This window comes from Polypterus senegalus, chromosome 10, assembly GCF_016835505.1.
Source record: "Polypterus senegalus isolate Bchr_013 chromosome 10, ASM1683550v1, whole genome shotgun sequence".
Lineage (NCBI taxonomy): Eukaryota > Metazoa > Chordata > Cladistia > Polypteriformes > Polypteridae > Polypterus > Polypterus senegalus.
Window position 1 is genome coordinate 137,407,622 of NC_053163.1, and position 17,114 is coordinate 137,424,735.

Here is a 17,114-nt window from a genome sequence, read left to right on the forward strand (position 1 = left end):
TATTTTTGTTTTAGATACATTACAGAAAAAAATGAAACAATGTGACAGCTTATAATTATGAGAAGCAAATTCTTCTATGCCATATTTATTATGGATACATATTTGTATACATATTTTATTAAAGTATGTAATTTAAGGAAATGTTATTTATTTTGGTATTTTATGGTCACTAAAAAATAAGCCTAAAGACTATAATTTAAAAAATTACAGTTTAATACAGGACATAAGTCTTTGTGTGTCTAATTATGCAGGAGTTAGTGTAAAACATTTTTAAGGGAAAAAGGAAAAAAAAAATCTGAGTCTGTATCGGAATTAGCCAATTAGGTAACATGAAATCAGTGATCAGTATTGGCCTTGAAAAAACCTGATAGGAGCATCCCTATTGCATATAAAAGAAATATTTGATGGCATAACTTTTTCATTCACCAAGGGAAGCATTCCTTAAAATAAGAAACATGCTGTAATTTTCTGTCTCCTTCAGATCAAAATATAATTTATTTGTTAGAATCTGTTTGTAACCCACCAACATCAGGACCTACACTGGGCCAGACTTTGTATGAGATGCCAGTCCAGGCCACATTTATATTCAGTCAATAAAACCTTAGAGTTGCCAGTTACCTTGAACGAGAAACTACAGTTCACAGGAATTACTCACATGTACATATGAAGAATGTGTAAGCACCGCACAATGTGCCCGGGCTAAGATTTGATATCAAAACTCTGGAGCGGTGGGGCAGCAGTATCATTCTTTATGCACCATAAACCCACCCTTTTCAGTATGTAGTTGAGTGAAACAGGAACTCCTGAGCAGATTTTTGCTTACTAACATTTTCTGTTTCCTTCCTGAAGTTTGCATTGTTGTAACCTAAAATGCTAATCCTTTTAAATCATTTTTGCAAAACTAAATGCTAAAAATAATATATATGGATGGATAAAAACTGTACCATAGACTAAATTAAAACCAAAAGCAGCTAACCTGCTTATCCAGGGAAGGCTCAAGGGGCAGCTAGATGCCATCTCCGCAGTTGTTGTGTGCAAGGTATAAATAATACTTGGACAGGGTGCCAATCAGTACTAAACCCACGAAGCACAAACTTTAGGTTCAGATGAACTTTGGATAGTTGAATACAGATTTTTATTTTCCCTCATCCCCTTGCTGATTATCTGGCTTGTTTCATTAATATTTGTGACTTTTAATTTAGCTTCATCAAGAAAAAGACTACATAAAGAAAACTTCTTACAAATACGATATATTTAACTGCAGTAATGAAAAATACACTGAATACAAAAAAAGTATTGCAAGTTTAGTCTTGCCCTGTTAAGTTTTATGATAAAGGTGCTAATTTGGGGCTTGAAGCTACCTGAACAGAGGTTGGGTCTTAGGTCTTAATATTGTCTTGTTACACAAAGTGATAGTTATGCAACTGAGTCTGAGTGACTTAATGTGCAGTGCTGCAAAACCCTCTGTGGTCCTATTAGGAAAACTGTCTGGAGCGCACATGCTTTCTAAGGTTAAAGTGGCTACATGTTTCTTCCCTGTGTTGTAACTTATCTTGCTTTAGTAAAAGTTTGCACATCTACTTTGAATTTTTTGGGAAAGTATTGGCTTAACCAGTAAAGGGCTACACAAAACCATTTAAGGAAATGCACCTGTTGATTTTAAATCATTGAACATAACAGGGCACTGTTAAGTTACAGGGACACTTGCTTGGATAGGGGGCAAATAGGCAATTGTCAGCCACACTGCATGCACTTGAACAGTAGCCTCGCCAAAACCAGAGACAACCGTGAGTGAATTTTGCTTAAAAATGGGTAGGAACAATTAGCTGACTGAGTGTCACTTCTATAGCAATCCAATGCCTCATTAAGGTGGCACTCAAAGAAGGGACAGTGATTTTGCACTGCAAATATTAGAGGCGCTCTCATTATCTGTTTACAATGAACTATCTGCAGTCAAAGTCCCTTGAAAAATCCCTGTTAGATGCATGAATGTGTGTCATGTATGCAGAGAGCATAGTGCACATTTTAAAATTAAAATTACCTGCTTGAAAAATAAACATAACGAGATGCAAGGGAAAAATCTTTATGTAGCATCCGGTTATATACATTGGCATTTGATGGCATCAATGGAGGATATCAGTGGATACAAACATCAATGGCGGAATGATAAACGTGAACAATATGTTGTTGCAGGTATCGTGTGTGTTCTGTATTGTTCAGTAAGACAGTGTAGGAGTCCATCTAAGCTTGAAAGAAATGGCACCTATATTCATGAAAATATGAAATACAAAATATGCATTTGAAGAAAATGGTGTGTCACATGCTGTCATAAGGGCTGCTATATGACAGCTGATAACAAAAAGCCACGGGAGAAGTGGATTTTGGTAGTCAAAACACACAAATCAACAAATCTGCCTAACCCCACCAGTAGATGAGCCTGCACAACATCCACCTTCTGACTACATGTCTAAATGAATAACTAAAGAAGTTTAACTAAAGAAGTTCAACATTACTGTCTAATTGGAAGTACAAAAATCCCATGATAAAAATTGCAGCAGCATTTTAACATATTGTTTATTCATAGACCACAAAGCTTATCTAACTTCTGTTTTCTTTTGTTATGTCATATAGTGATACGGTAGGTAAAATGACAAAAAATATTATAGCTGACAGAAGCACTTTTCAAATATGTGGAGCCCAGTAACTGTGGTGGTCTACATGTGTGTGGCTGTCTGCCTGTGTCCTCATTTATTGCAATGTACAAGTTAATCATTAAGCTACAGTTACCTTGTGCTACTGAGCTCTTTTTAGCTTTGTATTTTCTCTCAGCATCAAGTCTGTTGCTCAATATGTTTTGGTCGCTCCCTGAAACCCTAAATGTGATTTCAGATGCAAAGACTGGATAAACTGGGAGCAGGTGTTTTAAGAAGAAGCCCTGTGGAGGTAGCCTTTTCAGCACAAGATTTCACTGCTGTTCACTACGCACTTTTTAATGGGTTGTCCCCCAACGTATATTCTTGTTTGAGAATCTGTCTTGCCCTGGGAGACTCCTTGAACAGAGTCTCCATCTTGTCTTCAGTTGTCTGTGCTCTCAGAATTGTCTGCCTTTTTATATTGAATTTATGCAATGGGAGTATAAAATGGTTTATTATGCTCAAAACATGTAAAAACATTGTTGTGACAGTTTTGTACAGTTTTAAGATTACTAAAAATGTCATCAGGGTGAAATTTCAGGGTCTGAAAGTGCTACTCTCAGGCTTACTAATTTAGATTATATAAACTTTGTTAATAACAAGGGGAAATTCAGATTCATACAGTAGCAGAAACATAAAATGAATAATTAAATATAAATAAATTGATGTATATTGTTCAAATATGTCAAAACTGTATTTCAAAATAAACTTGGTTGGGGGGGGTTATGGATATTTTTCATGACCGCATCCAATTTTGCCACCATCTTCTTTTCTACAACAACTTATATTGTGTCCAGGGCTTGCCCTGTGATGGCACAGGCTCTCCTGATAAGTTTGTTCACGTATTGTGCCACTTTTGAGCTCAAGTTGCTTCCCCAGACCACCTCGGCTAGTATGGACTGATAGACATTTTCGAGTAGCTTGCTGCACATGTTTTCCTTAGCAAATACAGTCTTCTCAGACCCTTCTTATACAGCGAATGTGTTGTCAGACCTAGTCCAGGTTGTTGTTTATATGGATCCATAGGTACTCATAGCTCTGCACCACTTCCACATCCTGCCTTGGATGGTGACAGGTCTCAAAGGCTCCTTAGCACACCTAAAATCCACCACCAGCACTTTTGTCTTTCTGATGTTGAGATGCAAGTAGTTGTCAATTTACCACAACACGAAGTCCTCCACAACTTTCCTGTACTCTGACTCATCTCCATTATTATTGTTCCATTTGTAATTTGCTCTGTGTTTCTCCAGTCAAATTTTGAGAAATGTTTTACATTTGTTAACAATTTCATTTTGTTTGTGCCTCCTCTTGTGTTCTTGTTAGGCAACTCAGGCTAAGGATCTGCACTGGTATCTCGAAGGTTGCCGGTTCGAATCTCCGTCACTGCCAAAAGAGATCCTACTCAGCTGGGCCCTTGAGCAAGGCCCTTAACCTTCAATTGCTCCAGGGGTGCTGTACAATGGCTGACCCTGTGCTCTGACCCCAAGGGGTATGCGAAAACTAACAAATTCCTAATACGAGAAATTGTATAAGGCGAAATAAAGAACAAAAAAAAAAAAGTAACCTCTAGTATCAACACTTAAAATATTCCCTTGATAATATCAAATACTTCTATAATTTCTCCTCCTAGTCTTCATTGTTACAAACTAAACCTATTCAGCTCCTTCAGTTGTTCCACATTCTAGTAGGTTTTCTTTGGAGTTTCTCTAGAAGTATTATGTCCTCCTTCTAGTATGGATGTCAAAACTGCACACAGCATTCCACCTGAAGCATTGCTGGTACACTATACAGGTTAAGCATAATCTCTTGTGTTATCCTCCACACAGTACTCTGTTGTGTATATTGTTTGTGGACATTGACAAGTCAACTGTTTGTGGCACATCTGAGTGTGCCACGGGTTTTTTTTAATAATCACTTTTGACTCTGATACTCTTTGTTGAATTTCTGGTCCTACCTTTGCCAGTGTGGAGTTTTTCCGTATTATCCCATGGTCAGTGAGTTTTATCTAGGTATGCCGATTTTGACCAACGTCATGATAATGTACATCTTACTGTAGGTTCATTAGCCACTCTATATTGATGCAGTATTGTCCTTATCGAGTGGACAAAAGTACAGTAGTGGGAAACTTTACCACATATGGTATAAGCATTTTCTACTAGGGTATGACAAATGTGTTGTTAGATTTTTAAGGTAAGGAAGACAGAAGAGTTGAGTTAACATACTATAGTTCAACTAATTATTCATGGCACGAGAGTGAAGACACGTTGACTAGCAATTGCAACTAAAAATTCATTGTTCATGTGACAGCAATGAGACTATAAATCTACTAGACTGTGAGAAGTTGTATGTGAATATGGTGGAGTAGTGTCTACACTCTGTGCCCTGGCAACCAGGCTAGCCACTGCCTCCCCCAAGACTCTGTATTGCGGTGGCTTAAACAAGTGGCTGGATATTATTAACTTTGACAGTGCAAGGTTCTGTTTCATGTACGGTATTTGGTAAAATGCACTAAATTTAAATTGTCTCAGGTAAGCAGTATAACATTTATAGACACATAAAGATACTGTTGAAATATAATGATTAGTTAATGATTAACATCATGTATGTGACTACATTGTACATTTACAGCTTAGTTAATTTAAATAGCAAAATTCAGACTTACAGCATTTTTGTGATTATTTATGTCTAATAAAACATTGTCACAGACTCCAGAAAATAAAATGTGAATAATCTGCAGTTTCCTAAAAGATGCAACATTAAACTTGTTGTATATTTTTTCTAGAGATTTGTAGATTTTATTCCTTGTTACTTTTTAACATAATATATGTGAATTTAACATTCAGCTGTAGTACAATGTGCTAGACTGGAGATGACACTATTACAAAAAGACTACAGAAAAGATGACAAGAAATGGAAACCCAGCATAAATTTCAAGGGCCAGACCATTTGTTGACAAGGCAATGTACATCATGAAGTTAGAATTTTGTGACTTGTAAATGCTGCAGTGTTGCGTTATTTTTTGAAGGAGACAAAGAACAATTATAATAATTTTTTGCTGCACACTGGAAAGGTTCCACAACTTGTAGAATTTGACTAATAGACCAGATTAAAAAAAATTTTGTATAATAAGATATCAAAAACCACTTCCCTTCTCATATACTGTACAAGTATCTTTGGATGAAAAATGGCAACTTTATGGGGTATTTAATAATAATAATAATAAAAATAATAGTTTTATTTATAGGCAAGTCTTTCTTTGACTTTTTTTTTTTCCTGTTGGTAAAATTTTCTGCAAACGCTACATGTAAAAGTACATTTAGTAGAGGTAGTAAGTAATGTTTAAAGCAAGAAGACAAAATATCTCTAAAGAAGTAGTATCCTGTAGTCTCTCTGATTATCATTAAGAGACACCTTGCACTTGACTTTCACTTAGAAAAAGATGCTGGTTGTTTTTATGTGTAGCATTGCATGTGATAGAATTATGTGTGAAGTACAGTACATTTAACTGTACACAAAGTGTACATGGTCTGTTGGTTATTGGGACTGCCTCACAGTTTCAGGAGGTAGCATTTGAATCTCACCCTTATCACTGTGATCACTTTGGAGATCTGTGCAGGTTTTTCTCCAGGTACTGTGCTTTTCCCCAACTTCTGAAACACATTCAAGTTAGATAGATAGATTGTGACAATGTGAGTGTGCACATTGCAGTAACCTGTGATGGGCTTACACCTTATCCAGGATAGATTTACGCAGTAGCTTCCCACAATACAAAAATTGGTTAAAGCATGTTAAGTAAATATATCGATAGACGAGTAGATACTAAAGAGCTACATTTAATTAAGTTGTAGTTGATCATTCCTCATGCTCGCGGATATTCAGCTTTAAGCTTAGTCAATCACTTACAGATATCTGTATCACGCTTAATACGGAATGTATTTTTGTTTACAGGCTCTGGATCTCACGGTGCAACTAATGGAAGTCAATGAGACAGCCCTAATTTTTACTGATGCCAAATATGCTTATGGCTGTCAGGGGAGGTAAGATTGTAACTCTATACAAGCCGATATGAAAAGCTCTAATTGGCTTTTTAAATACTTAATTACACTAAATTAGTAAAATAGAGACAAAAATGTTTTTATTTTTTAATGGCAAGAGTATTTTCTTTAAGTCTTATGCCTAGAATCTAAGACATTGTTTGCTTTATTTGGGATATCTTAAATTTCTTTTACAGCCTCATTAGCTTCAATTATATCTTTCAGCACTGACCCCTGTGTATCTCCAAACACCAGCCTTAATCTGGAAGTGCAATTACTGCAGGTAGTAGATGCCCCAGACTTGGAGGACATGACACCTCAAGAGAAGATTGAACTGGCTGACAAGAAACGAGAGCGTGGTAATTTTTATTACCAGAGGGGTGACTATGTTTTTGCCGTCAACTCATATACTATTGCCCAGAAAGTGACAGGTTCAAGTTCAAGAGGTATATTGCTATTTAATTTATTAAAAATATTTTGAATTAATATCTGACAATGCTCAATATATCAGTAAATGTTTTTTGGTGCTAGCCACATTTTAATAAGTTTTTTTAGTGACATGGTTAATCGTGGTAGGCAGTATCCTATAGTATTGGAGGCATGAGACTCCATAAAACAAAGTTTCTGGTTCAGTTTCTGTCTCATTGTTGCTTAACCTGTATGTAAATCAGTGTATCAATGTTGCTTTAATTGAAGGTGTCAGTCAGATATGCAACAATCAAAGGGGGTGGTTGGTGGTATGTTGAAGGTGGTAGGTGGCTGGAAAGTGGAGGCGGCTTAGATTTATTTTTTTGCAATACAGAAAACTTTTTTTTGATGTCTAATACATTTATTTATTAAAATGATACTTTTTATTGTAGGCATCTTAGAGTCATATTTGCATAGGTAATTTACATATTAGCACAATTGGAATTCTAGCAGGTAAAGCGTCAGGATCATAAAGTAGATAATTAGTGAGGGTGAAAATGACAATTTTATGATGCATAGTCCAACACAATTTAGTAAGTAGGTCATGCTCATACAGTGGAAATGTGTCTTCATGTTTTTTTCATGTTTTAATTATATAATAATTTTAATAATGATAATTATAATAATATTAATGTAGTAATAATAATAGTCATAGTATGTATGAATCATAGGCTTCCTAAGTAGCTATGCATATTTTGCAAGCTTATAGTAAATCGTAATATGCAATATCCCAAATGTCATGTTTCCAATAACAGTTTATGTTTTGTAATTTAAAATTCCATTGGGCCATACTTTTTTTCCAGTTTTTTGTTTTACTGTGGTTGTTTTGGGTTTACAGTTGATATCACTCCAGAAGAAGAGGCTGAACTGCTGGATATTAAAGTGAAATGTCTCAACAATTTGGCAGCATCACAGCTGAAGCTAGAACATTACGAGATGGCTTTAAAGTCTTGCAATCAGGTCTTGGAGCATCAACCAGATAACATCAAAGCCCTTTTTAGGAAAGGCAAGGTAAGACAGTTTCTGTGCAGCTGTTGGAGCTAGGACTTGAAGCTGTAGCTTCCTTAATGAGACAATGGTGACAATGTAGTTTACAAGTAGATCTTGGGATACTACCCTTATTTCTTTCTTCAGGTGCTGGCTCTGAAAGGAGAATACTCGGAAGCTATTTCAATGCTAAGACGAACTTTGAAGCTTGAACCGTCCAACAAGGTAAATTACAGGTTAGAACGTTTTCAGTAGTTAAATATTTTGTGATTAACACTAGAATTACCAGAGCCTACGAAAAAACTCGTAGATCCGTCCCACCTTAAATCGCTTCTTAAAATCGTTCTCACCTCTCCGTCAGCCTCCTTTGTCCTGTAAATGTGCCGATAAAAACAAAGTGCAAGCAGCCGGCTATTCCATCCCCCCACCGACTCAGAACATGCACGAACTTCTCCGAGCTCATGCCTCGATTATCTGGGAGTGAAGTGGAGTTTTAGAGTGGAAATAATAGATTGTTATTTGGAACACACGATTTCATGTGTGTTCCGTTTCTACAGTAATCTGTGTAAACACAATGTTAAAACAGATACTTTTTCATATTTTAGTAATAAATGTTACAAAATGTAGACATAAACTATAAAATGGTGAAGCCTGACAGCCAAAGAGAAAATAAACACTTTCATAAAAGGTTCAAAACTTTTACAACAGCTTCCGTGGCGTACTGGTAAGATTTCGTCACTTAGAGAGCAGTAGACTTGCTGTACTTCAAGAGATCAGAGTTCAATTCCCCGCTGGAGAGAAAACTTATTTATTTTTAACCTTCGCTGTTCTGCCTGCCTGAACACCCTGTCTATCTATATAGTAATAACAGTAATTTTATGATTATATAGGAGCTTCCCTGTCTGCCTATCATATAGTGCCTTTCCTTCCTACCTATCTATATATCTATCCCCTTAGCTGTTTTTTTATATATCTATTATACAGTACCTTCCCTGTTTGTTTATATATCTGGTGCCTTCTCTGCCTGTCTGTCTGTCTGATTGCATATAGCGCTGAACTTACTGCTCTGTACTATTCTGTCCTCTGCATGTCCTGGAGTACAAAAGAAACACCACCATACAGCAACATGTGCGAACTGGCAAGATCGGGGAAAAAACACGAGGTCACTGATTACAAACCGCAAGATGAATGAAAGAGACAATATATGTAAAAACATCATTGCACTAATGCAATGTTATTTGAAAACGAACAGCGTCAGATCGCGTTTGAATATGCGCCCGATCTGACTCTGTTCATTTTCAAATAATATTGCATGTACTGAACTATTTAAGAATAAAAACATACATTTGATTTCAGTCAGTCTGTAAGAGCCAGTGTAAATGCATGATAATTGTAAAGGTTAGCTTTTTTTTTAATTCAGTTCCATTCTCTCAGTCGCGCTCACAACCCCATCCCCAATCTGATACTGCTCTTTTCACATAAAGACGCGCTATAACTCAAATGTGATTTATTCGGAGACGCGCTATACTCGAATGTTATTTATATAGGGAAGAAAGTACAATGTCAGGTGCTCATTCAGTGTAATAGGAACCATAGCACAGAGAGCTAAGTACACATGTCGTGAATGTAGGAAGGGTGTGTGGGAATTGTTAATATTTGAATGTGATGATTTTATATAGCACGGATCGGAAATCAGCAGTTCTTAGCATTGCACCACACAAGCTGTCGTATCAACCGCCTACTGTAACTTGCTTTATTTTTTCTTCACTTATAGTCTAGAATAAAAGTGCACTTGTTTTGTTATACTTGTACACCAACATATGTTCCTGTGTTTGAGTGACATGGGCATGCTCAAAAAAATAGACGTGTAATGCCACGAAAAGTGCACGCAGGCACTTCAGTTCGCAAGCATTGGTACGAGAATGCAGTCACAAGTACGCTGCAGAGCTATAGTGCATCTTTATGTGAAAACAGCATTCTCAGATGATGGGGGTTGGGAGTTTTGGGAAGGATCCTGAACATGACTGAGAGAATGAAAAGTGAATAAAAAAAAAACTAACCGTTACAAGTATCATAAATTACACCGGCTGTTACACACTGAAATCAAATGTATGTTTTTATTCTAAAATAGTAAGAATAAAAGCAGTTTACTTCTCAAAACTGAATCGTGCGGGATTGAACTCATGACCTTTTGAATACTAGTCAGCAGTTGATACCATTACGCTACCGTGACAGCTGTAGTATGTATGTGTCAATGTGGCATGCTAAGGCGGCTTTTTTCCGCAGTTATATTTTTGAATAAAAGTATACTTGTTCTGTTATATTTGTACCTTTTGTGAAAGTGTTTGATATTTGGACTTCAGGCTTCATACATTATACTGTATAGTTTATGCTTACATTTTGTCATTTACTACTACAATATGAAAAACGTTTCTGTTTTAAAAATGTGTTTACATGGATTACTGTAGAAACGGAACACACGTGAAATGCGTGTACAGTAATCCCTCGCTATATCGCGCTTTGACTTTCGCGGTTTCGCTCTATCGTGGATTTTATATGAAAGCATAACTAAATATATAACGAGGATTTTTCGCTGCTTCGCGGGTTCTGCGGACAATGTGTCTTTTTACTTCCTGTACATGCTTCCTCAGTTGGTTTGCCCAGTTGATTTCATACAAGGGACACACTATTGGCGGATGACTGAGAAGCTAACCAATCAGAGCACGCAGTTAAGTTCCTGCTTGCTGAATGCAGTGTTAACCAGGAGGTCTCGTCTCGCTCATTCAGCATCAACGTGTTTCGCTGTGTAAAGAGTTGTGCTCTTTTGTGTTTATCTTTGTGCATAGTCAAGCCCTTCATTATGGCTCCCAAAACGATCTGCTACTGCTTCAGGGCCGTACCAAGCAAACGGAAGATGTTAACGATTGCCGAAAAGGTAAACGCTTTGGATTTGTTGAAGGCTACGATTCTTTTTATTTAAAAAGTAGGAAAGGAATATAAGATCTACGGCCGCAGTGTCCTTTTAACCAGGGTGCAAAACAAGTTGTAAGTGGATGTAATAAGGCAGTAGTCTTGATGGAATCTGCTTTAGGGATTTGGATTGAAGACTGCCAGAAGAAGAACAATGGCAGTGCTACACAATCGCCTGAAGTGGCTCCTTTAAGGGCTGTAACGCTCTCCTTTGTTGTGCAGTAAAATAAAACTCATTGTTATTGGACAAGTCGTCGTGTCATTGTTGGTGAGTAACCATAATTAATTTTCTACTTACAGTACTTAGTACATGTACGTACGCTTAGTGTCACTGTACACACACATTTACTGTATACTATTTTTGTTGCATTGTACGTATTTATTACTGGTGGCATGTCTATCGTAATGGCTGTAACGTGATATCGGAGACGCTCAATATCTTTAAAATAATATTTAGGTTTTACTGTATATAAACAGTGTGTTTATATACATAATTTCAATGAATCTTACCTAATATCTAAGAGAATACAAAGGGATTATGCTGTATAACTCTGCGGGGAATATTTATAAACAGTGTGGGAGAGTTTATAAGGGCTTAAAATATATAAAAATAACCATAGAAATATATGGTTTCTACTTCGCGGATTTTCACCTATCGCGGGGGGGTCTGGAACGCAACCCCCGCGATCGAGGAGGGATTACTGTATTCCAAATAATGATCTATTATTTCCACTCTAAAACTCCACTTCACTCTCAGATAATCAATCAAGGCATGAGCTGGGAGAAGTTCGTGCACGTTCTAAGTCGTTGGGGGGATGGAATAGCCGGCTACTTGCAGCTTTTCTTTTATCAGCACATTTAGATTAACAAAAGACGCTGGCGGAGAGGTGAGAACAGTTTTAAGAAGCGATTTAAGGTGGGACGGACCTACGAGTTTTTTCGTAGGCTCTGGTAATTCTAGTGTTAAAAAAAAAAAATCCATCAAGACAATTTCCCTTTGCTGCCAGGACAGCAGTTGTTTCTCCTAAAGTGATGAATAGTATTCTAACTCTGGCAGATTTAGCCTTAATGCATCTGCTTTACTTTAATGTATTGCTTTCATTGCTCTATTGCAGGGGTTACTAGATAGATTTGACCTGAAGCCATATTCTCACAGAGCAAATACAGTACTCATTGGGCCAGGCTCCATAGTAACCATACTCTCAAATATACAGCTGGTCCCCGGGTTAATAAATTCTGACTTGACCAACTGTGATAAATCCTGCCTTACAAATGAATGTTGTCCTTTTCAATTTGAGTGAAGCGGGTTGCGCCTTTGACAGCAACTACTTCTGCTTTGAGGGAGTAGATTATGTGGTCTGATTGGTTAAGATAGCTGTCTTACAAGTAAAGCTAATTAAAATTTCAGTTTTGCTACCTCAGTATTTTCATTGCTTTTTGTTTGTTTTTATGACAAATATTGACAAGTTAGTGGAGAAAAATACAATTGATTATGACAGAATGTTCAATAAAAACTATAATATGTTAAGCTTGTTTATTTTTAGCCTTCACTTCAGATTACAGGCATCACTGACAAATCATTTGAAAGCTTGTTTTCTGCCCTTTCATTGCTAGCATGAACGATCCATCCATCCATTCTCCAACTTGCTGAATCTGAACACGGGGTCATGGGGGTTTGCTGGAGCCAATCCCAGCCAACAAAGGGCACAAGGCAGGAACCAATCCTGGACAGGGTGCCAACCCATTGCAGTAGCATGAACTATTGCGTAGTTATTCAAACAGTTTAGAGTGACATTGTGACTCACTTAGTCTGATCTCAGTCCTGTTTTTCTGTTACAGTACCATTGAACAATGCTGCCAAAAAATTTTTGACAAAAGAATTAGCTGAACCTTTTCATCTCATTGAAGCAGGGCTGGTAAAGTTAGAGGAGCAAGATCCCAATACAGAGAGGATCACCCATGTTTACAGTACACTTACTGGGAGCCTTGGCTGCTATAAGGCTATTTATGATGAGTAAAGGGAAAAGCTCTGTGCAAACCTCCCTTGATGCCTAATTCAAGGAATTGACTTGTGTAGTAAACCCCCTCTCTCCAGAAGCAGAATCAAACCCTGACTCTGCAGCACCATGCCTATTCTGCACAATAACTAGTCCATCATTTTTTGCATTATCTAATTAATAAAGTTAGTATAGTGTTAACTCACAAATGAGTGTTAACCTTTTAATTATTGTCCTTTTTGTTGTTCCCCTATCTAAACTGTTTTAAGAACGTTTTCTTTAATGTTCTTTATAGTATAGTACTGAATGAACATAAAACTATTGCTTACTGTTATTACTATAGTATTATGTGCTGTTCTGTATATTTTAAACTTTTTTTTATTTGGAAGTGTTTATTATGTGTTTTATATGTGCAGTAATGTAAAATAAATAAATACTAGACTGAGGTGAACGTTTGACTAAGTGACATTTAATAAGAACCCTATGTACATGTTTCGACTTGCATACAAATTCAACTTAAACACAGGCAAAAAGAAAATGGATCTCATTCTTAACCTGGAGACTGCATGTAATTTACATGTTTTAACAAATGCACTCCCTCATTCATTCCTGGAAATTCATCTAGTCACCCACTTGTTGACATCACACACATTAAGTCAGTTCAAATCTATATCTACATAAGGTAAGAAATAATTAAGCATGTGTTGCAATTAATTCATCAAGGTGTTATCATTCTAAACAAGAAAGCTCGTCATTTAAGGTCATATTCATTTTCTTGTGAAGGTTTATCACCTTAATTTAAAATTTTTTTCTGTTGGGTCATTCGCAGTTTCTGTTTGGGCTGTGCAAGTAAATATGATCGGACACTGAAGATGTATGTTAAAAGCTGGTGTAAATATAATCTGGTTAAATTATATACAAATACCACCAAACCAAATATTAACAGGGGTCTTTAGAGAAAACCAATCCTTCATTAAATGCTGTATGTAACATGTTTTGAATACAAATGATGCAGATTGGATTAAAAAAAAAAAACAAACGTCCATGGGCTCCTGTCCTAGACTGCTCAGCAGACACTATAAAGAATATAAATGTTATGTAGTAGAGTAGTATGCTCAATAAATGAGCAAAAATAACCTTTTTCTATGATATAGATTGTATTTGAATATGTAATTGCACATTTATTTAAACGGTTCTGGCTTTGCTCGAGTACAGTTCTTATTTTGCTTGTGTTTTTCATTTCTACCTGTTTTGCTTTACAACATACATTACACTCTCACAAAGAGAAGTCTGTTTATTAATCACTGAATGGCAACATTTAAAAAAACAGAAAATGACTAAGAAACTACTTCACACATGCCTGGTGTTTCTTCTTCTCAAATACAGGAATTATGCAATGGATATCAAGTAGTAGTTCTAAGTATCCACCTGACTGAAAAGCTGGGTTATTCACCTGGCTCTGCTCCATTCTCATGAGAACAGCGTAAATACTAATTCTGACTGTGCTACCCTTTTCTTGAACAGACCATCCATGCAGAGCTCTCCAAGTTGGTGAAGAAGCACTCTGAGCAGAAAGACAAAGAACAAGCAATGTATAAAAAGATGCTTGGCAACCCTAGCAGCGTGGCTTCCCTAAAGTGTACCAACAAGCAATCTTGGGTAAGCCTTCCAGCAGCATAACCTCTTATTACTACAGGTGTTTGATCTTGTATCCTGAATTAACCACTGTCATCTTAGTATTGCGAATAATGAATACAGTATAAATGAAAGCGATGCAGCATATGTGACCACTACTGCAATGTCAAATGCAGCTTTTCAGGGTATAAAGTGTGCTCAGTCTGGTCATCTTTCATCCATAAGCGACCAGTGACTGATTTTCTGATAGTTTACATGATAATACTGTGATCTGGCTATAGGATTCTGTAGTCAAACCTTTCATCTTGTCAACACTGTGAGGAGGCATTCAGAACACATATACAGACATCTAATTAAAAGTGAACTGTGTACAAAAAGTGGTAGATTTCGTACCAATTAAAACAGATAGGATTTTTATACACTCGAATATGAGAGAAGAGAGAAGCCAGAGTAGGGCTGTTGGATCAAATCTCACTTTTTTGAATATAATTCTAATTTATGTGAAAAAGGTCTTACTTGAAGGCAAAAGCTGACATTTGATTGCAAAACAGTGGAAGATTGACAAAAAGAATGAGGTAAAGCATTGTGTTACTCCACATTAGTGTTACACAGTAAACAACTTTTTTAAATGGTACTATTCCAGCTAATTGTGATCCTACAAGTTAATGAGGTTGTCTACTGGCCCCCTCATGCTCTGATTTTTCTCTGCTCCTTGAAGTAGTATTTATTTAAGGGAGTGCTCAGAACTCCAATGGGGAACCCATTCCTTGTTGCAATATACCTATATCGGCAATGTTGAAACTCCAAGCGGGGATAATAACAGTGGCTCCTTTTTAAAATTTGGGTGTATGAGTATACTCAATTTCTCAAGGGGAATGCTCAATTAAGAAATTGAGTCTCGGACAGACCACAGTGGAAACTGTAGCATAATGTGACATGGCTGCCTTTGACTCAGGGCAAGTGGAGTTTGGCAGAGTAACTTTGGGTGGAGAGAGAGATCCTTTATTTGCATATGTATCGTTTTGGTACCAGTACTGTGGTGCAAAGCTGTTACTAAAGTCCAAATTTTAGTATTGATTGAACAGTTAGCGTGCTATGCTAATTAATAAAATGTACAGCCAACACCCTTCACAAAATAGAACAGTGGGCTAGAAAAAGCTCTCAAAAACTGTTTTTTGATTTTTAAGTGAACTTATAACCAATTTTTAAACACTTCTCTGGTACGATAACAATATTTTTTCAGCATCTACAACTAGCACCTTAAGCTTCTTGACTTTTTAATGCTAAGTTGTTCTCATTAAGGCAAATTTTAATGAAATTTTCTTTTTATGAACATAACAGTTTAAATACGCATTTTAAAGAGTCTTCACTGTCAGCAATAGGGCTGTTGAATCGAATGTCACAATACAAATATAATTTGAATTTATGTAAGAAGATTTTATTAGAAGGGAAAGCTGACATTCAATTGTAAAGGTACAGTTGTTTTACCCGGAAAATATTTGACATGGAGTTACTCCATACACACTGTGCAAAGCTGTGGTATTTTGTAGGCCTGTTTTTGGACTTAACTTCCACAATCAGCCATGTCGTAATTTTTTTTTTTTAAAGAAGTTTAAACCCTTACAAGCCACACTTGCTGGAACTGTGTTCTGTTACATTATCATTAATATTTTTTTACATATTTTTCACTCGGGGTGCCTCTGCAAATCACAAAGTGCATATGGCAGTGTTGCATGGTCTTGTAGCATTCTGCTGGTGTCCCTGCGCTGGAAACCTATTATGACATGTATTTAAATAACAGTTGCCTGAGTACTGTATAAATGTATAATACTGTATAATAAAGTGTTAAAAGAAAAAGTACAAATGTACAGTCTCCAAAATTGTTAACCTAAGTTTGAATGTATTCAAAACTAGTCTCCATTTTATGGTTGCTGGCTTAACAAATAATATTTAAAGTAATGAGGGGCAATTAAAAATATTCAAGCCACCTTTATTACATATCTTTTGCATCTGTAAAAGAGAAAAAAAGATCCCATTCATTTTAATCTTTCTCTTATTCCTTTAGCTCTGTCTCCTGCCCAAAGTTACTGTCCCATGGTACAGATTTATGAAACCGTGTCTTTCACATGCAGTCTACTTTGCACCATGTGTGTTTATTTTTTTTTAACTTAACTAAGATTAATTGTATTAATCTTGTGATTTGCTTTCAAAATTTGCTTTTTTTGTTAACTTAATAATAATAATACTTAGTGGCTTTCAGTTTAAATACTGTTTGCTAAATAATTACTTAAAGCTTATTACAATGTAATATTTAGCCCATTCAGTTACTT

At 36.3% G+C, this 17,114-nt stretch overlaps 1 protein-coding gene across 2 annotated transcripts in view; it reads left to right on the forward strand.

Moving 5' to 3' along the window:
- Positions 1–17,114, forward strand: part of fkbp8 (FKBP prolyl isomerase 8) — a 33,030-nt gene that overhangs the window by 12,650 nt on the left and 3,266 nt on the right. For both annotated transcript variants that reach the window (XM_039766816.1, XM_039766817.1), the window contains exons 4-8: positions 6,642–6,730; positions 6,953–7,173; positions 8,034–8,206; positions 8,330–8,407; positions 14,674–14,808. In XM_039766816.1, coding sequence (XP_039622750.1) covers positions 6,642–6,730; positions 6,953–7,173; positions 8,034–8,206; positions 8,330–8,407; positions 14,674–14,808 — 696 coding nt within the window. The remainder of the gene's footprint in view (positions 1–6,641; positions 6,731–6,952; positions 7,174–8,033; positions 8,207–8,329; positions 8,408–14,673; positions 14,809–17,114) is intronic.